The sequence below is a fragment of the Leucopleurus acutus genome (assembly GCF_964270905.1).
Source record: "Leucopleurus acutus genome assembly, chromosome: 17".
In the NCBI taxonomy this organism is placed as follows: domain Eukaryota; kingdom Metazoa; phylum Chordata; class Mammalia; order Artiodactyla; family Delphinidae; genus Leucopleurus; species Leucopleurus acutus.
Window position 1 is genome coordinate 59786691 of NC_139159.1, and position 27880 is coordinate 59814570.

The following is a 27880-nucleotide window of genomic DNA, read 5'->3' on the forward strand; positions in this document are numbered from 1 at the left end:
AAAGAGTAGAGAAATGATGGTCATTGACCCTTTGGTAAATAACTGTAGGTGAGAATGATATCTTGATTTTACTGAAAACACAAGTTGATAGAATAAATGTTTTTTGAATTTATGGAGTCAAGTACTTTCAATTGCTTATCTATATAACTTGTTAACAAGTTTTACTGGGGAATAATTTGGAAAATCATAATTTATACTAATATGAGAAATAACCTTACTAAATTTTCCTTCTATAATCATCTGGGAAAGACTCTGCAAGGTTGTTTAACATATTCCTCAATAATAAATTACTTAAAATGGAAGGCTCATTGATGCATATTAGACTATTTCCACTGATTCAAGTGAATGTGTGGTAATGATGATAATATTTTTTTAATATTGAATCCACTAAATATCAATGGCTAAGGTACACAAAATATTTGGTCATACAGCAATATTTTAAGCATTTTCACATTCTCTCTTTTCTACTTTTTCTTTATTCCTTTTCTATCTTTAATTTTATTTTTAACTCTGGATTATATGTTGAAAGTAACTCAAAATAGTAAGAATTCTAAATTTTGAGTGTCAGATGTAAAAATGTTATGATATGAAACAAACTAATTTTCCCAAGACCTTGTATATTCATAGCATATAAAGAAAAATGGACCATAACTTGTAATATTTACTTTGTTAATTTAAATTAAATTTAGTTAAACTTTAGAAGGTTTCACAGAGACAAATTATTCTCATACAACTAGACACTTTCCTGTTGAGATTACTGGGGATTGCTAAGGAAGAAAATCATTAAAATGCCCTCATTGAATAATCTACTTCCACATGCCACATAACATCCTTTAATCTCTGACCATTACCTAGAAATTCTCTCCTTATCCTCAAAGAAATCACCAGCAATATGATCCAGGAACAATATGTTTTGTTCAGGGGACAGATGTTAAATCAAAACAGATCATGCACTAAATATGCTAAAACATGTAGGAGAGATAGTCCTACAAGGAATTTAAATATGATCTTTCTGAAAATGTTACAGGGCTAACAGCAGCATGTTCCTAACTAAGCTTTAACTAGTTACACTAAGGTAGATATCAACAGCCACTCAAATTTTTCATTGCTAATGAAAATTTTAGTCTATCTTCTGTGCATTTACAGATGTCCTGGGGGATGAACCTTGATTTGTCTAAATCAGTTGATGGGGAATTCATCCCCCACTGACAAGTGATTGGGGTAGTCTTGCTTTCAATGAATTCACAGTAATGCACATAGGAAGAATTATCATCATTGGAAAGTTACAGGTTCTAAAATCTTACTAAGATTTTACAGATAATGGTTTTTAGTTTACTCGGTTCTAACTCCTATTCCAGTGTGAACTTTGGCAGGGTTTTAACCTCTACCTGCCTCAGTGGATACTTGTAGTGAGAAAATCATAATACCTTATTGGTAAGTTTTTATAAAGGTAAAATGAGAATTCTTAGAACTATCCTTAGAACATGATAAGGACTTAAAAAATATTAGGTGTGTTATTATTATTGTTGAGATGGTGCTATAGACTAAATGTATGTGTTTCCACAAAATTCATGTTTGAAACTTACCAGTGCCTTAATCTTAGACTTCCCCGCCACCAGAACTGTGAGAAATAAATTTCTGTTGTTTATAAGTCACCCAGTCTATGTTATTTTGTTACAGAAACCTGAATAGATAAGCTGGATGATAAATAGAAACATCCTTCGACTATCATCCACCTCTGTGCAAACTGTGTGTGCGTGTGTGCACGCAAGTGCAAAATGGAGGACACAAACCTTCTGCCTATTGCCGATGCTCTCTCATTTACAATGGATACATTTACATAAATGTCATATTGCCAAAAAAACAAGCTTACCATCTAAAAAATATTCAAATACACTTACTTAATGGCTTACACCTGCCTAGAGGATAAATCTGAGCTTTAAAACTCTCCTAAAAATGATTTCAAATGATCTTCTCAGTTGAAATTATAACCTCTCCTCTCTACATTTGTCTCCACCAGCAAAAGTCAATTCACTTTTAGTTTCCCCAGGTGATGTGTTACAGTACCACAGCTATAAACATTTACAACTGTACACATTATATATTACTAAATACATGTTCCCTAACCCTAGAAAGGTTGAAACATCTTGAGAGTTTGAAAAAGTGTTTGGTGAAGAGCAAAGAAACAACGAAAGACTAATAATTGATTATTAAAATTAAAATCTTTTAATTGATTATTAAAAGATTAATAATTGATTATTAATCAATTTTGAGTTGAAATAAACTGGAAGAACAAGACAGTAACTCAAGACAGTAGGTTGTTATAATCTTAAAACCTTTTGTTTACAAGGTTGGTTAGATTTAATTTAAGAGAAAATGTTAAGCATTTTCAAAGACTAAGACTAAAGGAAAAATGGAAAGAATAAGTTTTATAATCAAGACAATGGGAAAGAGAGTATAACACAAAGGTTAAGAACGTGGTATTGGAGCCAGACTGCTTAAATCCAAATCCTCACACTACCTTTTACTAGCTATGTGACCTTGGGAAATCTTAACCTCATTGTGCTTCAGTTTCCCCATCTATAAAATGGGGATCGAGATATTATCTACTCCGTATAGCATGAGTATGAAGATTAAATGGGTAATTGCAAACTGTCTCTGATCCAAAGAAAATGCTCAAAAAATGATATGAGATAAAAAGAAGGCAATACAATATGAACATCTGAGTTATTTTTCAAATCTCCATCAAGATTAATCTCCCTCTCACCAAGACAAAATTCACAGCTGCCTCTGATTTTCCATGACATTTTATTTGTACCTTTCTTGAGGGATGCAGTAGAAGGGGCTGTTTATACTTTACTACAGTATATATTTACGTATGTGTTTTCCATATGTCATAGGCTCCTTAAAATCAGCAACTGTTGTGCATCTCTTCTCCATCATTGTCAATCAACAGATATTTATTTATTTTTTGCAGTACACAGGCCTCTCACTGCTGTGGCCTCTCCTGTTGTGGAGCACAGGCTCCGGACGCGCAGGCCCAGCGGCCATGGCTCACGGGCCCAGCCGCTCCGCGGCATGTGGGATCCTCCCAGATTGGGGCACGAACCCCTGTCCCCTGCATCGGCAGGCAGACTCCCAACCACCGCGCCACCAGTGAAGCCCTCAACAGATATTTAATTGAATATAAATACAAAAATATTATCCCTCCTTTATTTGAAAATATTTTTTGTAATTTTCACATATTTATTATTAGCACTTCAACCATCAAATTCTGTTTTTTGAATAAAAATTAGAGCAATAAAATGCCTGATATTTTTACTGACTCATTATACTTTGTACTGTGATGATTTTCTAAATATGCAGTGGCATTGACAATGACCTCATCTTAGTTGTTTAGAATCATTTTCTTCATTGTAGATATAAAGATTCAGGACCAACAGCCATTTAAGAAAGAGCTATGATAAACGCAATCATATAACATTTTCAAAAAATTTGGAATAATCATTAATATATTTACAATAAGCAGTTACAGATTCATGCTAAATATAAAGTTTTGTTAACTATATTCACACTGAATTTCCTGTATAAGATGTCTAAATATAAAAAAACTAACTTATTTTTGAAATTAATTACACATCTATTAAATGACAAAATGTAAAAGACAATTAAGATCATATTAATGCAGAAACATTATGCCCTTCGTTCTGTTCTCATATGATGAATTTTCACATTGAATTTCACATGTACAAACTAACAAAGAGATTCACATTTCAAAAATATACAAAAATTGGGTCAGAACTAAATCTAGATAGTTGGGTTTGTACGTCACTGATAACGGCCAATGATATTAGGCATGTGTTGTTTGATTATATTGATTCTATGAATACGATCCTCCATCTTTTCAATAACAAGGCCTCATTTACACATCAGTAAGAAGATGTGATGCAACCCTGGGAAGCTCATTCTCTGAGTTCATATTTACTAATATAGGACATAGACATTAGAGTATACTGTGCCTTCTTCATGTTGTATTGCATAAGAAGTTTTGCACTCTGCTTAGTAAGTGTGGTCTTCCCTCACAAATTGTTTGCTTTGTGAGACTATGAACTAATAATGCTCTCCAGATTTGTTTAGGTTCCCAGGTAGATTAAAGCCAAATTTAATGTTGATTTTAACAAGTATATAAGAATACAGAACATGACTTTTGTATATTAAATTTGCTCTTGGTTTCAACTTGCTCTTCCATTATTTTCTCTTAACACAGTTATCCTTATTCTCATTTATTTTATTTACTGTGTAAATCATGTTTTTATGCTACATCATCTGCCTTTTTTACATTGGCTATAAGTCAAATACAAATATATAATAAGTGACCTTAAAATTTTAACTTAGTTTGAATGCTACGGTAACCTCAAACATAAGGAGCAATAAATGAAGGGAAAACTGTCTTACTCAAAAATACAAGGAATTAGTGACATAAATATGGAACCATTAAAAGCTATAGATAAAATACTTATTTTTCAAGACTCCTTCAATATTTAAGATACTTAGCACCAGTTTTACATACATAACAATTATATAGTAAAAAAACTAATTATTTGTTTTGTTGAGTCAGATCTGCACTTGGGAAAATCCTAAGAAAAGTGACTGTAGAAAGATTTTAGACTTCAAGCACACTGAGCAATAGACCAAAAAAGTAGAATTTCTGAAGGCATTCAAATTTCAACATTTAAATTTTGTCTTCTAGTATTAACTGCACGAAAGATCTTTCATCACTGAATGGCTCAAACACACACACACACTTAACATAACTTACTAAGGTGACCAATAATACTGCATAGGAGAGAAAGAGCCCAAGCCAAAAATGTATGAAGTGTCCTTCTAGAATGATTCCTATAAAAATTTTGTTTACTGTGCTTTCTTAGCACACACAAAAAGGACTTTTCACATGAAGCTAGTCCACATAGCTAGCCATGTGTCACATGACATTACTCAATGTCATTTTCCTAAATTATTTTGCCTTATCTTTGGAGTGATGGCTTTACAAAGAGCAATAGAATACCAGATGGTCATTGGTGTGGTTCACTGAGTTTATATCCTAGTAGGAAGTTAGGTGATTGCTCTTCAAGGTTCTTATCATGCATTAAACAATCTATTTCACCACAGGGAATTCTGAAGCTGTCAATATATTTTTGGCTAAGCATGTTCCATCATCTTTTCTGTAAGTCATGGTCCCAAATAATCATGTGAATTCTTTGTGAGCACTGAGACAGTATAATTTTTCTTTCTTTCTACAAGATTTGAAATGTAGGTAAGTGTTAGAAATGAGTATTGCTTAATATTTATAAAATTCTGTTTTTATTTTGGGTATAACATTATCCAACTATTTTGTTATTCTTCAAAAATATAAACTTTCCTCAAGCAATATAAATCTTTCATTTAGAACAAATACTTTAAATTCTTACACATCAAAACAAATAAACAAAAAACTCCAAATAAACAAGTCTCCACAGAAATATATGGCTTAAAGTTACACAGAATAGGCATAAACAATTGAAGACTCAGTTGCCTCAAAAAGAAACTGATTTTTGTGTTTGATTTTCAAAATACACATTTGTCAGCATCTTTCTAGGAATTGTAGAGAAAGCGAAAGAAGTGGAAATCATTCCATTAAGGAAAAAAAACACAAACATCTATAAATTAACAATACATTATAATAACATATAATACCAAAAAAATACAGACTTAATGACCATTTCTTTATTGTCAAACAAAATGGATTAATTCAAAATGAGAATGACATATGAAGGAACAAAAAACTTGGGCAATAGAGTAAGGCAACAGAAACGTTTGAGTTTTTATATACAGGATGGAAAAGGAAAAAATAATAAACAGCTTCCTGAACGGAGGAAGATGTAACTCACAAATACCTAGTGGGGAAAATAATGTGTGAGTTGAATGTTAAAGAGAATGCTGACTGCTAATTGCAGCAGCAGACAATTATATGGTAAAAATATAGAAATCCGACTTTCTTTTCTAAATATCAGAAATACACAGAAGGCCAGCACCTATTTCTTATACAAGAATGCCACTCTATCTTTTTGCATGGAATTAAAGTACACGCATTTGGACAATAACCCAGGTTACCAAATAGATCATCTTCCAAATAAAAGTTCCCATATTCAATAGACTATGAGTTTCATGAGGCCTGGGGCTGTTTCAATTACCATGGCTCTTAGCTGTATGGCATATGCATAGTGACTTCTTAGTAGATACCAGTTTAATTACTGAATATATTTCAAATGTGAGAACTTCCAGAAATTAATGACTCAGAAATGCTGTTACCCATGGGAAACATATTTTCACCACTGATGTTTATTACTTGATGATCCCAACCTAATGTGTTAGGCTAATGTGGGGTTTAAAGTTCCCCTTAACTACTACAACTCTGAGAAAAATTCATTCCTCTGCCTGTATGGTCATAGAATGGATATATCTAGACCGGTTTTCAAATACCTGTTTTGATGATGACTATCACCAAGTAAGAAGTAAGGCAGTAATCACTACTTGTTGAATATTATGGAGTCTGTATTTTATATATATTAACTAATATAATCCTCATTATAGTAACTATCAAGTAGTAAGGACTCCCCTATCATACAGATGAGAAAACTGAGACCTGAAACACTAATTATCCACATAAAGATTCTATATCTTCTCAGTGGCAGACACGTAAAGGAAACCAAAGCTTTTATTAGACCGAAGTCCACTCTTTGCAGACTTTTTTACTCTCTTGTTTGAAAGAAAATATCTTGGAGCTATAGGCATATGTTTAACTGGCAATGGATATTTTAAAATATTCTAAACACATATATAACACAAGTGATAGCTATTACTTCTATATTATTTTTTTTAATTATTTTTTCATGTATTTGAAACTATTTGTAATTTTTGAGTACCTTCTATGTGCTAAGCATTATAGAAACATTTTAAAAATGTTATCTCATTTAATCCAGTCTCTCTAAATTTACAATCTCCTGAGATAAGTAAAAATATTCAATTTTTGACAAAAGAAACAACATTCCAGTAATATGTGGCAGGAAGGCAAATCAGCTCATGGATCTTATACCCTTAAAGACAAGTCTTGCAATCTTTGCTCCATTATACTGGACACTACTAAGACAATTTAATCAGGACATTTCATCCTTTTAATCACACAAATGAACTTTTCAGAACAAGTTAGGGTACATGAGAAGGTGGTTGAGTGTTGGCCTGATTGTTGATAGAACAGCCTACATTTTCCTGGGAGAGATGAAGAAACAGCAAGTGACCTGAGACACTTGTCAATTTTTCCTTGTAGCCTGACATCACTAGGATTTTGGTAGTCTTTGAGGTGATAAAATAACCCCATTATCAAATGATTTACGCTTCTCTTGCATGTTTATTAAAAGGCATGCAGAAAATGTTTTCCTCATTACTATTAAATACAGCCGTTCACATAAAGAGACCACATCCCTTTATGTGAAACGATAAGGCTAATGAATGATTTTGTGCCCAGATAACGTTGTCAAGATAGTAATGGAAAGTGTGGTAGAAAAATTCAAAGTTACACTTAATTTATGTGTAACTTTCACATGCACTTTTATTAGTTTGCCCCAGGTTGTGTATACCAAAATGCCATTCTGAATATAGAATATCATTATGAATTTTAGAATGGTTAATCTAGGACTAGCAAATCCATTTCACCTTGTCTGCCAACTGCTCTTAATTTGTAAGAAGTGTTGGGAGCACAGAGTTGAGGACTCTGAGGCCACATTAAAGCTCAGTGAAATAAATGGCATGGAATGTCTATCAAAGGGAGAAGTGCAGAACAGGTATGTATGCCAGGTATTTTCATTCCAGACTTAGTGCACAGGAATTTGTTTTCACTTTTTATGGAATATTGTTTAGCCCAGCATCAAGCAGTTAAATACCTTTACAAATACTAGCAGATGGTGTTGATAAAATTCATCGTGCTTGTGAACACAAAAATCCTTGCACCATACTCTCTAGGTTGATGAGGCATTCATTTTTTCTTAAACTATCATGGTTAGGGATCACCAAAACAACTCTCTAAAAGCAAAGGTTTCATCAAGGAGAGAATACGTAAACTCCAGGGAAAGCAATAAGCAGATCATTACAATGTTATCAGCCCCCTGCAAAGTTATAAATTAAAGAATCAGTGTGCTATCAAGTGGCAAAGAGTAGAGGAGGGAAGCCATGGACTGAATAGTCTTTTTTTTTTTTTTTTTCAAAAATGGCAAACACACAAAATCCAAATTCACTATCCCTCTACTCTTTTAAGTTTTAATTAAAAAAAAATGGCTAGTGGTAAATTGTTCCTTAGAAAACTAGATCATACACTCTATGAAGTATGACTTCATAGACTCTACCTTTAGCCAGTGAATATTAGTAATACATGAGAACTACTTTTGAGGCTAGAAAGGAAAATTATTGCCTCATTGAAAAAGTTCTTGCTCTATACAGTTTGTATTTTTAGCAAGTCCTCTGTGAAATTTTCTCTTAAAGCACTGTTCCAACCTCAACTCCCTTCCACTCAACTGGGAGAAATTAAGGTCTTCCTTATCAAGGTGCCTAAAATTCCATACATTCTGTTATTAAAGCAATTATCACACATTACTGTAACTACTTGATTACATTACGATCAGTCCCACTAGAACTGGGTTCTTAAAGGTAAGATGTGTTTCTTAATCATATTTTGATCCTCATCACATGAAATAATGCTTTGCACAGAGTAGGCCCTTAATAAATATATTTGAATGAGTAAATGTATTCATCAGTATTATTGATAAAGAGAAAAAAAGGTAAGCTTGGCAAAATTAAATTGAGGAGACAGAATTTCAAAAAAACAATGGGCGCCATTTTTTGATAGATAAAAGCCATAGAGGTTAGAATAGGAGTCAAAGAAAATATGCCTGAAGGGACTTGAAGATGACGAGTAGGGAGGCAGAGTATATGCCCTGGCAAAAACAAACAAAATGGCAACAAAATCAACAACAAAAACAGAAGTGCTGGTTGGAAGTTTAGACTTGGATATAAGTATAAATGATATTATCCATCAAGATTTTATTGACTGTAATTCCTTTTTTTAAAGAGAAGATAGTAACAAGTGCTAAGGAAACGTAGAAAGATAGAGCTACATAAATAACTTTGTATGTAACTGACAGTTTACATATGCTATCATATTAAACTCCAACAGTACTGTGATTTTGGTATTTCTATCTATTAATTCTATTATAGCTAAAGAAATAGTTTCTAAAATAATGTAATTTTTGCTCAAAGGCCCTAGTAGGTAAGTGGAAGAATGAGTATTTAGATTCAGATCTTCCTGACCCCATAGGCTCTTAGCTGAAGGGAAAAAAGGAGCCCCACAAAGGAAATTAACTCTAGGATAGTGTTGGGAATACTCCATTGAAACCTCTTAAAACACTTCTTGGTTTTAAGTACCTTAAAAAGTTCTTTTGATTAAGGGAGTTTTATGCATTTAAAAAATTGACTAAACATTTTTGGACTGATTCACATATAAAACTCCATTTACTCTCTTGTTATTAAACATTTTTGAAGAGAGATGCAAATAATTTTGGTGAAGTATCAAAGGGATAACGAGCTAAGGCTTTGGAACCTGACAGAATGGGTTCAAATGTGGCATCCCCCCCACCACACCCCAAATCAGGAAAAATTTCTTCATCAGACTCTAATGTTTCTGTACATTTTGCAAGCAGAGATTCCAACTGTCCTTCTCTTTGTACCAAACTATCTTTTCAAAGGTATTTGTCCTGAAGCTCATGATTCCTCTCCTGTAACAACACATACTACATATGCAGATATCTCATACTCTTCATACATTCTATGGGAACTGGGCTTGGAGAACTGGCACAAACGCTGATGCTCTGTCTCCTGACACTTCTGTGAATAATAAATTCTCCTTTGTTTCTGACCCAAGAGTCTTGTGTCTTCTATCACCATCCAAGAAACTGTGGCAGAGAAATCGTTAATTCCAAGTCAAGTAAAATCTCAAACTCTTCATGGTTCTTGACATTTATTGAGTAACCTTGAACAATTTTTTTTTAATTTTTTAGTTTCAGTTTCATACTGTGAAATTTAAAAGTGAGCATGCTTATAAATTTCCTAATATACTATAAATACTTAAGCAAACGATAGTTAATTAGCAGTCATAGAAGTAGATAGGGGTGCCATCAGCATCACTGTGGAACGAGAGATGCTCTCTTTGTCTCTCCTCTTCAAACTACAACCAGTAAAAATCCGTAACTCAACAAATATGACTTGGCCCAGCACACCAGGGTGCTGGAGAATTCCACACATTTGTACATGTAAAGGTGGGTGGACTGGAATACATAGAGAAGGCAGAATCAGAAGAAAAGAAGAGACAGTGCCTGAGATCCTGAACCCCCAACCACAGCAGCTGAGCGCACAGTCCCAGAGAACCTGGTAGCAGCAGGGAAGGAGGCATACATAACTCCAGCCTCCCAGCCACAGTGGCTCACAGGGAACCAGGCAGCAGTGGCAGTTGAGCCTGCAACTGGTCTCTCCATCCATGAAGGTGCCTACCACTGCAGCCCTGCCCATCCACAGCAGTAGCACATGCAAACCTAATAACCCCAGATGCAGTGGAGGCAACTGAGACTCCAGCTCACTCCCTACTCTCCTACTCCCTCCACTGTAGCAGAGCCTGAGACTCAGGAGATCCTGGGCACAGAGTAGGTTCTTGCCATCCCAGTGCCCCAGGTAATGATGCCAGCTACAACAGCATCATTAGCAGCAGCGAGGCACAAGCAGCTACAATGATAGTACAAGGCAATACCTCTAGCAAAGGTGGTAGAGGGTGGAAAGTGCTGATTCTCAAATATAACTACAGGCAGCTCAGGTAAGAGAAACCAAAAACAGTGCTATAGCACAAGCTGCTGAAAAACAAAAGAAAGGCCTCTGACTACTAATCTGTTAAATCATTAGAATCAAGGAAATAAAGAACATTCATCTAAAGAAGAAATGTATCCACTACTTCAAATGTGCCGGCATAAGAACAGCTCATCAAGCCCCATGAAAAACCATGGTAACACAGCATCACGAAAAAGAAAATTCTCCAGAAACCAAACTTAAAGTCACACTTATGGAGAATTATCCAGAATCCAACAGCACATTAAAAGGATCATACAACATGATCAAGTGGGATTTATCCCAGGGATGCAAGTTTTCAATATCCACAAATCAATCAGTTTGATATACCACATTAACAAACTGAATAAAAACCATATGATCATCTCAATAGATGCAGCAAAAACTTTTGATAAAATTCAACATACATTTATAAGAACTATCCAGAAAGTGAACATACAGGGAAAAACCCTCAACATAATAAAGGCCATATATGACAAACACACAGCTAACATCATACTCAATGGTGAAAAGCTGAATACATTCTCGCCAAGATCAGGAACAAGACAAGAATGCCCACTCTTGCCACTTTTATTCCACATAATTTTGGAAGTCCTAGCCACAGCAATCAGAGAAGAAAAGAAAGAAAAGGAATCCAAATTGGAAAGGAAGCTGTAAAACTGTCACTGTTTGCAAATAACATAATACTATACATAGAAAATCCTAAAGATGCTACCAGAAAACTACTAGAGCTCATCAATGAATTCAGTAAAGTTGCAGGATACAAAATCAACATACAGAAATCTGTTGCATTTCTATACGCTAACAACAAAATAGCAGAAAGAGAAATTAAGAAAAGAATCCCATTTACCATCACATCAAAAAGAATAAAACACCTACAAATAAACCTACATAAGGAGGTAAAAGACCTGTACTCCAAAAACTATAAGATGCTGATGAAAGAAACTGAAGACCACACAAGCAGATGGAAAGATATACCATGTTCTTGGATTGGAAGAATCAATATAGTTAAAATGATCATATTACCCAAGGCAATCTACAGATTAAATGCAATACCTATCAAATTACCAATGGCATGTTTCACAGAACTGGAACAAAATTTTTTAAAAATCTGTATGGAAACACGAAAGACCCCAAATAGCCAAAACAATCGTGAGAAAGAAGAATGGAGCTGTAGGAATCATGCTCGACTTCAGACTATACTGCAAAGCCACAGTTATCAAAATAGTATGGCACATGCACAAAAACAGACACATAAAAATGACAGAAAGTCCAGAAATATTCCCACACATTTATAGTCAATCTACAACAAAGGAGGCAAGAATATACAATGGAGAAAAGACACTCTCTTCAATAAGTGGTGCTGGGAAAACTGGACAGCTACATGTAAATGAATGAAATTAGAACATTCTCTAACACCACATACAGAAATAAACTCAAAATTGATTAAAGACCCAAATGTAAGACTGGATACTATAAAACTCCTAGAGAAAAACTTAGGTAAAACACTCTTTGACATAAAACACAGCAATATTTTATTGGATCTGTCCCCAAGGATAATGGAAACAAATGCAAAAATAAACAAATAGTATCTAGTTAAACTTAAAAGCCTTTACACAGCAAAGGAAACTATAAACAAAATAAAAAGACAACCTATGGACTGGGAGAGAATATTTGCAAACAATGCAACCAACAAGGGGTTAATTTCTAAAATATACAAACAGCTTATACAACTCAATATCAAAAAAACAAACAACCCAGTCAAAAAATGCACAGACGACTTAAATAGACATTTCTCCAAAGAAGACATACAGATGGCCAACAGGCACATGAAAAGGTGCTCTACCTCACTAATTATTAGAGAAATACATGTCAAAACTACAATGAGGTACCACCTCACACCAGTCAAAATGGCCATCATCAAAAAGTCAACAAATAATAAACGCTGGAGAGGATGTGGAGAAAAGGGTATCCTCCCACACTGTTGGTGGGAATGTAAATTGGTGCAGCCACTGTGGAGAACAGTATGGAGGTTCCATAAGAAACTGAAAATAGATCTACCATATGATCCATCAATCCCACTCCTGGGCATATATCCAGAAAAGATTAAAACTCTAATTTGAAAAGATATATGCACCCTAATGTTCATAGCAGCACTATTTACAAGAGCCAAGACATGAAAGCAACCTTAATGTCCATCAACAGATGAATGGATAAAGCAGACACAGCACACGTATATACATATATATACACACACACATATATATATATACATACACACACATATATTTATAAAATATTCCATTACATGTATAATGGAATGTTACTCAGCCATAAAAAGGAATGACATAATACCATTTCCAGAAACATGGATAGACCTAGAAATTATCATACTAAGTGAAGTAAGTCAGACAGAGAAAGACAAATATCATACGATATAACTTATACGTGGAATTTTTTTAAAAATCATACAAATGAACTTATTTACAAAACAGAATTAGACTCAGAGACAGAATACAAACTTATGATTACCAAAGGGGAAGGGGGGGAGGGATAAATTGGGAAATTGTGAATAACAGATATATAAAATAGATAAACACCAAGGACCTACTGTATAACACAGGGAACTACATTCACTATCTTGCAATAACATATAATGGAAAAGAATATGAAAAAGAATAGACAAGATATAACTGAATCACTTTGCTGTACACCTGAAACACTGTAAATCAACTATACTTTAATAAAAGAAGACTATTTGATTTATGAGATGTTTTATATATAAACCTCATGGTAACCATAATACATAAATCTAGAGCAGAGACACAATAAGGAAAGAAAAAAGAAACTGAGAACTATATCATAGAAAATCACTGAAATAAAACGGCAGACAGAAACAATAGAAAAAAAGAAATAACAGAGATATAGAGCAACCAGAAAAAAAAATGGAAGTACGAATGTAAATGGACTGAATTCACCAATTGAAACACAGAGTGGGTAGGCAGAATACAACACAACAGCCAACTATATGCTCTCCAGAAGACTCAGCTCAGCTCTAAAGACAAGCACAGACTCAAAGGGAAGGGATGGAAGATGACACTCTAAGCAAATGGCAGCCAAACGAAAGTGGATGTAGCCATATTCATATGAGACAAAAGAGAATTCAAACCAAAAAATGATAAGGAGACAGATATGGAAATACTATAATGATAAAAGGTACAATTCATCAAGAAGACACAATGGTTATTAATACATATGCCCCTAAAATAGGAGCACCAACATATATAAAATAATTATTAACAGAACTAAGTGAGAAACTGAGAGCAACACAATAATAGTAGGGGATTTTAACATCCCACTTACATCAGTGAATGATGATCCAGAGAGAAAGTCAACAAGGAAACAGTGGCCTTAAATGAAACACTAGATAAAATGGACTTAATAAATTTACAGAACAATTACATCCAAATGTGGAACACACAACCTTCTCAAGTGCACATGGAACATCTCAAGGATAGAGCATTTCTTGGAACATACAAAAAAAAGTCTCAGTAATTTAAGAAGACTGAAATCATATCAAACATCTTTTCTGATCACAATAGTATGAAACTAGATATCAATTACAAGAAAGCTAAAAAAATCACAAATATGTGAAACGTAAACAGCATGCTACTGAACAACTATTGGATCAATGATGAAATCAAAGGAAGATTAAAAAATACACCTGAAGACAAATGAAAATGAAAATACAACATACCAAAACTTATCAGATGCAGCAAACGTGGTACCAAGAGGGCAGTTTATAGCCAAACAGCCCTACCTCAAGAAATAAGAAAAATATCAAATATACAATCTAACCTAAAAGAACTAGGGAAAAAAAAAAAAAAGAACAAATCCCAAACTGAGTAGAAGAAGGGAAGTCATACAGATCAGAGTAGAAATAAATGAAAAGAGACTAAATAGACAATAGAAAAGATCAATGAAATTAAGAGCTGGTTCTTTGAAAAGATAAACCTTTAGCTACAATCACTAAGAAAAAAAAAGAAGAAAGAAGGTGCATATAAATAAAATCTGAAAAGAAAGGGAAGAAGCAACAAAAGATATCACAGAAATACAAAGGATTATAAAAGAATACTATGAACAGCTATACGCTAACAAATTGGACAATCAAGAAGAAATGGATACATTCTTCGAGTCATACAATGTTCCAAGACTAAATCATAAACAAATAAAAAATTTGAATAGACAGACAACTGATAAGGTAATTAAAACAATGATCAAAAACCTCACAAAAAACAAAATTCCAGATCCAAAACGGCTTTTCGGGTGAATTCTACCAAATATTCAAAGAATATTTAACAACCATTCTTCTCAAATTTTTCCAAAAAGTTGAAAAGGAGGAATGCTTCCTAACTCATTTTATGAGGCCAACATTACCTTGATACTAAAACCCAGACAAGTACACACAAGAAAAGAAAATTACAGGCCAAAATCTGATGAACATATATGCAAAAATTATGTTACTATTAATGTTACTATTTATGTTACTATTAAAATTATGTTACAACAAATATTACTAAACTGAGTAACAACAATGCATTTTAAGAGAGCATACATCATGATCAAGTGGGATTTATTCCTAGAATTAAAGGATGGTTCAACATCTGCAAATCAAGCAATGTGAGATAGATAGATATATATATATATATACACACACACACACACACACACACACACTCTTATCTGTGTGTGTATATATACGTACACACACACACATATCACATTAACAAAATGAAAAATAAATATATGTTCCACTCAATAGATACAGAAAAAGCATCTGACAAGATTCAACACACATTTATGACAACTCTCAATAAAACAGGTATAGAAAAGAGTATTTCAATGTAATAAATGCCTAGAAGACACAAAGAAATGGAAAGATATTCCATGCTCAGCTCATGGATTAACACTGTTAAAATGTTAGAAGAATTAACATTGGAAGAATTAACACTGTTGAAGCATCCATACTACCTAGAGCAATCTACAGATTCAATGAAATCCCTATCAAAATTCTGGCAACAATTTTCACAGAAACTGAACAAAAAGCCCTAAAAATTATATGGAACCACAAAAGACACCGAGTGGCTGAAGCAATTCCAAGGAAAAAGGACAAAACTGGAGATATCACACTAATTTCAAATTACATTACAAAGCTATAATAATCAAAACAGCATGATATTGGCAGAAAAACATACATAGAGCTCAAATGGAGTAGAATTGAGAGCCCAGAAATAAAACTACATATATATGGAAAATTAATTTATGACAAAGCAGCAAAGAACACACAATTGACTAAGGATAGTCTCTGCGGTGAAAGGCACTGTGAAAACTGGACAGCCACGTGCAAAAGAATGAAATTAGACCGCTATTTTATGCCATATACAAAAATCAGCTCAAAATGGATTAAAGACTTGAATATAAGACCCAAAACCATAAAACTCCTAGAAGAAAGCATAGACAGTACACTGTTTGTCATCGATCTTAGCAATATCTTTCTGGATATGTCTCCTAAGAAAAAGGAAACAAAAGCAAAAATAAACAAATAGGGCTACATCAAACTAAAAAGCTTCTGAACGGCAAAGCAAAGGACCGACAAAACGAAAACACAATCTAATGAATGGGAGAAGATATCTGCAAATCCTATAATAAATAAGGGGTTAATAACCAAAATAGAAAAAGAACTCATAAAACTCAACAACAACAACAAAACCTGATCAAAAAATGGGCAAATGACTTGAGATCATGATTTCTCCAGAGAATTTTTGTGGGCAAGATTCATGCATGCATTCAGCTAATGTTGAACATGTTCTGTCTTCCAGGCTATGTACTTTGTACCTTTGTCTACATTAGTATATTACTATCTTTTCCCCATAATACAAGTGATCCTTATTAGTATCAATAATAAATTATACAGCATTCTTAATTTCACGAATTCCCATGCTAAACTCTCTACCAGAAATCTTTAAAAGATTCATAGATTCAGTCAATATTTCAAAATGAAAACAAAATCATGATTTTGACAGCCTAACTAAATTTCTAAGCATCATAAACTCCATGTTTTTCCAGTACAAACATCAAGACACATATATACACAATGTATGTATAAATATGTATAGAAATATAAAAATATAATCCATTGTCTCATTTCACAAGTAATGTTGTCCTAAGTATTTTTCTTAATCTTTCATGTACTGTATGTGCTTTTTCTAAGCTTCAGATTTTATAAAAGAAACAAGCATCAAATATGTTTTGCAAATATACTGTCTGATTATCACTCTTATTTTTAAAATATTTTCATTATGTCAAACGAATATTCAGTCAACATAAAAATAAACATTATTTTTTTCTTTACCTCTACAGATGGGAACAGGAAAATCCCATGAGGCTGTATTAACTGAACTGGCTATACAGGTGAGTTGAGGGTGGCCGTCAAGGATATATCCAGTTACACAGCTGTAGCGGATCTTGTCCCCAACATCGAACCTTGTACCATATAGCACACCTTTGGGTGGAACTCCTGGGTTTCCACAAGAGCTACTCTGCAATTCTATAGAAGGGAGGGAAAAGAAGAGTTTACAGTTATTTTAATATATATTTTAACATTTTACATTTATAAAATTATATGTAGATACAGGTGTCTTTTTTTTTTTCCTTTTAAGAAGATTTACAGAGAAATGGAAATGTCTGCTATTTCAATTACATAAACAGAGAAGTATGGGAAAGGAATGAAATTTTACTGAATAGATATTAGGTGTCATTCTTCATGCCAGCAAAATTTAGATACTTTATATTGTTTAAGTTTGTGGCTATTTTTTAAATTAGTATTTATTACTCATATTTTACAGATGAAAAGATCAATACCATTTATGTGGCTTCTTCAAAGTTACATTCTACTAACATAATAATATGCAAATCAAGTTTCATCAGTATGCTCTCCATTACTCTGATGCTTCTACTTAACCCTCAACCATGAATATTTATCTGAAAAAAAATATAGTCTGGGTGGAAACTTTTTTCACTTAAATAAGAAAAATATAGTGCAGCAAAAAATGGACGTATTTTTGAAGCTGGAGAGATTGGAATAGAATTCCAGCTCTAATATGTGTTTAACCTGGAGAATACAATGCGAATTATCATAGTAAGTGCATACATTTGTGAAGTTTTAATTAGATCAATACGCAAAATATCTGGAAATTGTCTGATATTCACCTATTGCCCTGGTATTTTATTAGTTGATGCTTAAAAGTATACAAGTATACAAATATAAGAGATTTTTTAAATAATATTCATCTCAGAGAAAAATACATTTTCACTTTAAGTGAAAAAAATAGAAAAAATATAAAGAAATAGCAGAAGTTGGGGAGAATTATTTTTTTCTTATAGCATATTCTAAATTTTCTATTATATTACCTTTACATTATATTACTTTATACTACAAATAATAATCAATAGAAATACAAACAGTAAGGAATGAATAGACTAAAAGGTATTCCAGTTTGAGTAAAGTCTATGGCTTACTTAATAGTATTATACAAATGTTAATTTCCTAGTTTTGATAACTGTGCTATGGTTACATAAGCAGTTAATATTAAGGAAAGCTGGATAAGAGTATGTATATGGGAACTCTGTACTATTTTCACAATTTACCTGAAAGTCTGAAATTACTGCAAAATAAAAAGGTAAAAACGACGTCGCAATGCAAAAAAAAAGTATGTTTCCAATTAGTCTTGATATTCATCCTATTTGTTCAGTTAGTATTCCATGCAATATCATTTTACATTAAATCAAATAATTATAAACCACTAATATTGAAAATATCAATAACAATAGTAAGTAAAAATACAATACCAAAATAAAACACACTTCATAAAATGTAGATATAACTGTACAAAAGCAATCATAATTTATTGATAATTGGTACAGTAAACAAAGCTGAAATTTTATATTTTTACCCATAATATGCTTATAGTACTTTTGAGAGTGTTTCTTATGTGAATTTTTTTTTCTGTTTAATTTTTCAAGAGTATTGAAAAGAAAAAAATCAATGACGAATTTCCAGTGAGATCAATCAGTGAGAAGTGTATTAAGGATTCATAGAACTTGCTCTATATACATTAGAAATGAAGTATATACTTTTAGTTTAAAGCAATTATTTTAGGTTCTCAATCCTAGAAAAGAACTTGACAAATATTAACTAAATATCAATGGTTTCTATAAATAACAGGCAACTTCCTTAAGCTTCCTCACCATTTAATTATACATTATAAACTGATATCTGTAAAATATTTTAAAATATCTGTAACCAAGATTAATGATTTCTAATATCTCACTTTACTATTTCTCAAAGGCATATTTTATAGATTCATTTTCAGTAAAATTTAAAACATATTTATTGTCTATAAATTTTCAGCCATTCTTCACAAAATACTTTTGAAATGAACAGTTTATTTTGAGATAGTTAATTTTTTTAGAAAATTCAATTGATTAATAGATGAGATGTTTGCTGTAAGAGATGGTGATTAATACATGAGATGTTTGCTGTAAGAGATGGTGAGGTTAATAAGTTTTGATGAAATGAGTAAGAATTCAATCCCTTGAATATAGTAATAAAAAAGGAAATAGTTTTAATGAAACTACCACTTGTGTCCTTAGATTCAATCCACTCCTTTCCCTCTCACCCCTAAGAAATAATTAAGGTCAGGACTTCAATTATCATGAAGTTATATATCTAGGGGAAAAAGCAGTTTCCAAATTATTTTACAAGAGGTGGTTAGGTGTAGGAATGAAAGAGAGAAAGAAGAAAGCTCTAAATAGTTGCTATACTCAAATTTAACTTTTATTTAAATGAACAAACATGCATTAGCCAGAAAAAAGCACCTAAAGCAAAAGGAAAACATGAAGTCAATCAGTGAATTAATAATAACACTGGTTGGAATTTTAATAGATTACCTAATCTAGCCCTTGCCTTGTGGCTGAATTATTTCTAAACCAGAAAACAGATAAGAATTTAGCCTGTTTCGAAATGAAACTCAAAGAAGATAATTCCAAAATATATCTGGTTCTCACCTTCAGAAATTCCTGCTTTCATTTGCCCTTGTTCTTTAACCTTCAAAAACAACAACCTACCCATCATCTCTGTACATTGAGTAACCCAAGAAGACAATTATTAGGATGCTTCACATTCAGGTTTAATAGATCCCAATTCTATAGTCATTGATCATGGATTCTATTTTTTGTGCCCTCCCAACTCTTTAATTTGGGACTTCTCTCTAAGCTGTTTATATCCATTTTAAAACGCAGAGCCAAGAAAGATGTTTTATTAACTGGAAGAATTATATAACCCACCATTAAAAAACCTGCTATATTCTGATTGAACATTCATTTTTTTTAATTTTTTTTTCCTTTGCGGTACACGGGCCTCTCCTGTTGCGGAGCACAGGCTCCGGACGCGCAGGCTCAGCGGCCATGGCTCACGGGCCCAGCCGCTCCGCGGCATGTGGGATCTTCCCGGACCAGGGCGCAAACCCGTGTCCCCTGCATCGGCAGGCGGACTCTCAACCACTGCACCACCAGGGAAGCCCGAACATTCACTTTTTATTCTTGATTTTTTTAAATAAATAGTGCTGCACATTTGAACTTTTAAATAAAATTAGCTTTTTCATTACTATAAGAATTTTGGAACTAGCTTTAGATTAATTTTTTAAACACTGTTTCTACCAGCTATCAAGAGTTTGAATTTCGGAAAAAAATGAAGATATACGTGGTAGGTCACGTTCAGTAATACAGATTACAAACTAATCATTAATATACATGGTATTTACAAAGTAATATTGTTTATTATTAAATCATTCTTAAAGAAAATAGATTTAAGCATAAAATAAGAATTTTCATGTAATTCATTAAATGTACATGCAAGATAACCACATCGTGCTTGTCACTTCAATGTGTTTCTGAAGCAGATGATTACATCTAAAAGCAGAATTGCTGAACAGACTACAGCTATCTTTCTTCACCAACAGATGACACTAATATATCAATCAAAAAGTTTAGATGATTAAAATAAAACTACAGAACCTGATAAATCTCATTTGATATTCCATAATGCAAAGTTTAAAATGGGACTGGAGTGTGTTGGTGGGGTACTATCAAGTTATATTCACCATACTGTTGGTTGAGAATTGATCAAATTTTTTAATGCAAAGATTACTAAATAAAAGAAACTCCCGGGGCTTCCCTGGTGGCGCAGTGGCTGAGAGTCCGCCTGCCGATGCAGGGGACACAGGTTCGTGCCCCAGTCTGGAAAGATCCCACATGCCACGGAGCAGCTGGGCCCATGAGCCACGGCCGCTGAGCCTGCGCGTCCGGAGCCTGTGCTCCGCAATGCGAGAGGCCACAACAGTGAGAGGCCCGCGTACCGCAAAAAAAAAAAAGAAACTCCCTATGTACTAAAGATTTATTTGAATTTACTCTTGGAATTATGCCACGAGATTATGTTTGTAAGACAAAACTGAAATACTTAGGGTGGACAGTTTAGTGAATTGAATGGAAAACATGTCTGAAGACTTTACACTCAAAATATGTCTCTAAAAATGTCAGAGACCCTTTATTTAAATTTACTGCTCTATCCACAATAAATTATTGTGCATTTGTTGGAAAGATGTATATTTTATTTATCTTCTCTCTTCTCACAGATATTGAAATTATCAGCAAGTAACATGAAGGAATCTGGTAACATAAACTATTCTAGAGTGTAAAGGATTGTTGATACAGCAAACAATTACTTGGGAGAGATCCAAGATAAACAAAAATCTAATTGAGTTATAGAGGTTAGAGTTTAGTGACATTCATCTATATTAGTTAAAAGGAAACAGAACAATAAATTACTTGGTAAATGACACAATTTATTCATCAGAGGCTCTTGAGGATTGCCATTAACATTGCTCTGTGATGTGTAACAGGTAAAGCAACACCACCTTCCTTGCTTTCTAAAAATTTACAATTTGAGAATGCTAATAGCCTTAATTGTTGAAATCAGCTCTGAGCCACACTTTGTTTTAAACATTCATTTTCCCACCTTACATCTCACAAAATACCCAACACCATATATGATTTCCCTCATTGTACAGAAAGGGAAACTGGGAATCAGCTTAAGAAACTTTCCCATGGCCACCCAACTAATGAATTGTAGACTTGTGGTTCAAGCCTGTGTCTCTAACTTAAAAGTCTTAGATCATTTCAAAATTGCATGCTGTTACACATGAAAAGTAGATATTCATTCCACAAATGTTTATTAACAGCTATCATGGGCAATATTTTGGGGATATAGTTTTGCAACTGACAGACATGGCCCTTCCTTCATAGAGTTCATATCTTGATGTTAACCAAGGCAAGAAATGACTACAGAATATTAATTATAATGTAGTAATTGGGATAAAGGAAACATATAGGCTAAAATGAAAGTATATAATTGAGAAAACTTAGTCTACATTAAAAGGAGGTCTGGAAAGAATTTCCTGATGATGTAAGGTTTAAAAACAGGATAAAGAGTTAGTTAGAAGAACAACAAAAAAGGAGAATTATCAAGCACATTCACAATTTTAAAATATAAGACTCAAAGTACTATAATAGTTATTAGACTTGAAAATACAGTGAAGACAGTTCTTACGGATGTGGTAGTGTAGAAACTAAACTGGAAAAAAAGTATTCCAAAAGGGTTGACCAAAAATATATAGGTTCATGTAGTGAATATATATCCTATGCATAAGTCATGAATAGAAAGGAGAGCTATTCTGTCATTAAATGTTACTTTGAGAGAGATACCTTATATAAACTATTCAGAGGAGAAAAACTGAGAGCAAATAATTGGAATCCCTAAATGTATTGTGTTGGCCAAAAGTGCCTTCAGTTTTTAAGTAAAAATAAAAGACACATTTTTCATTTTCACCAAGAACTTTATTGAACAACGTTCACCCTTTTGTTCCACTACCTTCTGCCAGTTTTCAGGCAACTTCATAATTCCATCTTCCCAAAATTTATCTTTTTAAGCAAAGAACTGTTCCAGGTGCCTTTTACAGTCTTCCAAGGAATTGAATTTTTTTCCATTAAGAGAATTTTGTAAAGACCAAAATAAATGGAAATCTGAAGTTGCAATGTCTGGTGAATGCGGCGGATGAATCATAACTTTCCAGCCAAGCTGTAACAGTTTTTGCCTGGTCATCAAAGAAACATGCAGTCTTGCATTATCCTGATGGAAGAGTATGCATTTTCTGTTGACTAATTCTGGATGCTTTTCGTCGACTACTGCTTTCAGTTGGTCTACTTGAGAGCAGTATTTATTGGAATTAATCGTTTGGTTTTCTGGAAGGAGCTCATAATAGAGGACTCCCTTCCAATGCCACCATATACACATCACCTTCTCTGGATGAAGACTGTCCTTTGGTGTGCTTGGTGGTGGTTCCTTTTGCTTGCCCCATGATCTCTTCCATTCCACATTGTTGTACAGTATCTACTTTTCATTGCCCATCAGTTTGTTTTAGAAACGGAACGTTTTCATTATGTTTCAGTAGAGAATCACATAAGGAAGTATGGTCAAGAAGGTTTTTTTCGCTTAACTTATGTGGAACCCAAACATCAAAGTGATGAATATAACCAAGCTGGTACAAATGATTTTCAATGCTTGACTTGGATACTTTGAGTATGCTGGCTATCTCCTGCATGGTAATGTTGATTGTTCTCAATTATGTCTCGATTTGATCGTTATCAACCTCAACTGGTCTACTCAACCGTGGAGATCATTCAGTGAAAAACCTCCAGCACAAAACTTCACAAACCACTTTTGACACGTTCGATTAGTCATAGCACCTTCTCCATACACTGCACAAACCTTTTTTTTTTTTTTGCGTTTCGGTTGCATTTTTACCTTTCTTGAAATAATACAGCATAATATGCTGAAAATGTTGCTTTTTTCCTTCCATCTTCAATATTAGAATGGTTACACAAAAATTCACCAATTTTGAGGTCTTTTATAAATGCACACTGATATGATGGCTGTCACATACAATCTAACAAAATTATTTTGAATGAAGTTAAAGACAACTAAGTGCTACTAGAGCCATCTTACGGAAAAAAACAAAAAACACTTTTGGCCAACCCAATACATATAAGCAGAGATTTTCATAGTATGTATGATATGTACTATGTGAGTTTATTAATTGAATACGAATTCAATTTAATATGAATAAGTGCATTAAATAGGATCACCAAAATTAAATTTTAAAAAGGCAAACAGCCAAAATAATGTATGCATACTATTTGGATATGAGAATATCGACTTTACAAGGCTGTTGATATGATTATATAAAACAATATATATAAGTAATTTATATGCTGAGCAAACACTCACTACATGGCAGGCATTATTATTAGCTCAACAAATTGCAACTTTATTATTATTACAATCAACTTTCCATTTGAGACATCTAAATTAGGTGTGATTAAGTTATGATCTACTAAAGATTGGGTCATGCCTTCACTGTGGACAAAAATGTCACCTGCTATATCAGGAAACAAAGGATGTTGCAGCCATCAAGCCATCAGCCACTGCAACCACCCCCAGCTGTGCACCCGGAAGGGACTGAGGATGGAGAAAACAGGAGATTGGCCCTAGATAGTTAAGGTGCAAATTAAAGGAATGATTTCAATGAGCCTAGATCCTTGCATCTTCCCATACACAGAAAAGTGCTAAATTCATTAACTTGAGATGTCTGTTTTTTCTTTAGTTAACAGTAATCTTTTGATGTTCTGACTACCTGTTGTTGGGGTTTTTATTTGTTTTTGTGGGTTTTTTCTTTTGCAAAAACTCCTATATATCCTGGCTCTTCCCTTACCTCGTCAGAAAAGTCCCTCAGAACTATCTGAGAGGCTCTCTCCCAGGTTTAAGTCCTCAGTATGTCCGCCAAAAAAATATAATTCTCAACTTTCAGGTTATGCATTTTTTAAGTCAACATCATTAAATGCTAATTATTCAAGGTGTAATCTCAACTCCTGGTAGAAGATTTGTATAACCAAATTCACAAAGTGTCACTGATTCATTCATTCTTTCATCTCCGGGTTGGTATCATATCAAGCATCATACCAGGCATAGTGATTATAAAAAGATCTTTGATGTATTGCAGCCTAACAAAACCCCAATAAGTTAAAGAATAAAAAGTTAAAAATACAATTTAAATCCTGAAAGAGTATATATTATAAAGGACTCTAGGAGAAGAGTCATGTTTTCCTTGAAGAAATTCAATAAAACTCTACCAAGTAATTTAGAAAAAGATGAGTGATTTATACTAATAAACACATTAAAACAAACTTGGTTCTAAAAAAAATTCCGATTTCTTAGGAACACATGGATAATTGTGAAAGGCAAGATACTTAACAAAATATCAAGAGGAAAACCTGATCTTGAACACTGGAATGAAAATCAAATGAAAGAATAATGGATACCATGACTATAGAATTGCATAATTATTCAGTCAAATAGATGAAGCATGATCCTGCTGAGATCAATTAACAATGCTTTAAAACATTGTAAAATTATATCTACTATGGGAAGTAAAACCATGTTGTTTGTACTTCTTACAGAAAATTAATCTCAGGGTTTTATTTTTCCAGATGATTAAAAATAATTTAGGAGAGCATAACATCAAGTTGAACCACCTAGCACCTCTCATCCTGAGACTTCAAAGCACTTAACTAATAGATTTTCCAACTCTTTTTGTGCTACGAAATGTTCTTTTATTACAGATGCTGAATCATTTCATTCACACAGGACATCAATGGTGTTTGAGAATTCATTTGGAGACTGTGGCTTGACTAAACATTTTGTGAATACTTTGAATCAGTTATTCTATCTATCATGTCCCCATTGACTTTAGTTTCAGTATATATAACCAAATGGAATTTATTTCTTTGAACATTTGCTTTCTCACTAGCCTAGGAGCATCTTGAAACGGGCTCTAATTCATCTTTGTGTATCACGGACTTAGTATTGATACATTGTGTAGTATTTTGTTGGCAAGCAAAAAAGGATTGCTCAGTTAATTGAGTTATCTCTAATAGAAAAATATAAAAGATGATCATCACACAGAGTTTGTAGGAGTAAATGTTTAGACACAAAATAGAAGAGTGTAACTGGTACATAGAAAAGAGCCATAGGCATATCATGTGTTAAACCTGTGTATAATAAGCACTGGAACACACTGGCAACATCTTGTATGGGTCAAATTACATAGTTGCATCATTCAAAATTGTTGTCTTATGAAAACGCATTAACTTCTATAAGCCAATTCCTAAACATGAGAATAATTCCTAAACTGCTGGTCATGCCACAGTCCTCACTGGGACGCTGAAGATGGAGCGAACATTAGGCCTCATTTGCGATTTTGAAAGACATCCTGAAGCTTCAAATAGGTTCAGATTTGGCAATCAAAAGGATAAATGCCCATTATTTTTTTTTTTTATTTCTTTAACCTAATGAAAGGGAAGTCAAACAAACTACTGGCTGATAAAGAAGAAATGAAAGCAAACCAGCACTGTTCTAGCTAATTTACTTAAGTGGAGAATAGATTACTAGATTGATGGTGTGGGTGTGAGAAGTATGCACATAAATTACAATGTATTTCAAGCAGGAGAAGGAGAAAAGACTACTGTCTCCTTTTTTTTTTTTTTTTAATTAAGATAAATCTTCTGGTAGGCTGATAATATTTCCAAAGGAACTTAGTGTGAACCAGTGGAAGGGTTAGTGTAAAACCAAACATAAAAATGTGTAACATCATTCTGTTCTGATATTGGGGTGTAGGTAGGGCCCATAGGCAATAGAGGTAAGTTCTGAGAGTCAGATCAAGAGTAATGGTTAAATATAATATAGAAAACCCACTGCACAATATCCAGGCAGTCATTTACTGGATATGTACTTTTGATCTGTGAATAAGAGGCACTTAACACCTTTCAATTTCACATAGCAGTGCCCCTTTTTTGGCAAAATAAATTTTACCACCTAAAATGAACTTACGAAGAACAATATTGTATTTGCTTTGTAAACTAACTACCACTGTATTAAAAGAGATGGGTGGAAAGCTAATGAAATATAAAAAATGTTATGATTATTTAAAGCTAACTATATCCTGTATAGTTACCAGAATATTAACAAAGCAAAAGAAAAATATAGAATGGAGGCATATTAGCAGCATCGTCACTATAAAGTTTCTATAAATGGAATAATGCTGCATCTGGCAGGGGTAGCATTTGATAGCGTGATTCAGAATAATAGAAAAATATGAATAGACTTTCCTCTCTGTATGACAGAATTGGGACAAGTATCGGTATTAAGACTTTTTGGATAAAAGTAAATTAATTCTTTAAAATGATGTGTTACACTAATTACAGATAATTTACTAGATTATATATTCATTGAATATGAGAGATACCACTATATTTCAGCAATTAATCAATTATCAAATAATTATTGAATCCTGAGGTATAAATATCAACGGGGTATAAAAATCATTTTCTCTTCTTTTAGACCTTATAACTCAATTGGAAAAGTAAGACATGCATAATACAATCTTCTGGCAATTAAATAATAAAACTAATTCCAAAAACTGAAAAAATTTTAAGTTATATATTTATATAAAAGGAATAGTAGTATATGAAATGAGATGAGTAGTATTTTAGCTGGGGAGGACTCAAGAGAAGTCAAATAAATCACATGAATAAAGGCCCAGAGACAGAAATGTATAAGATGTGGTCAGGGCAATATACAAAACCAATGGCTTAAGCAGAATACCATACATAT

At 33.3% G+C, this 27880-nt stretch overlaps 1 protein-coding gene across 3 annotated transcripts in view; it reads right to left on the reverse strand.

Annotated features, from left to right (window-relative positions):
* Window positions 1–27880, reverse strand: part of CSMD3 (CUB and Sushi multiple domains 3) — a gene marked incomplete at both ends in the record, with an annotated part of 1083475 nt that overhangs the window by 829402 nt on the left and 226193 nt on the right. For all 3 annotated transcript variants that reach the window (XM_082858355.1, XM_082858354.1, XM_082858353.1), the window contains one exon: window positions 17390–17584. In XM_082858355.1, coding sequence (XP_082714481.1) covers window positions 17390–17584 — 195 coding nt within the window. The remainder of the gene's footprint in view (window positions 1–17389; window positions 17585–27880) is intronic.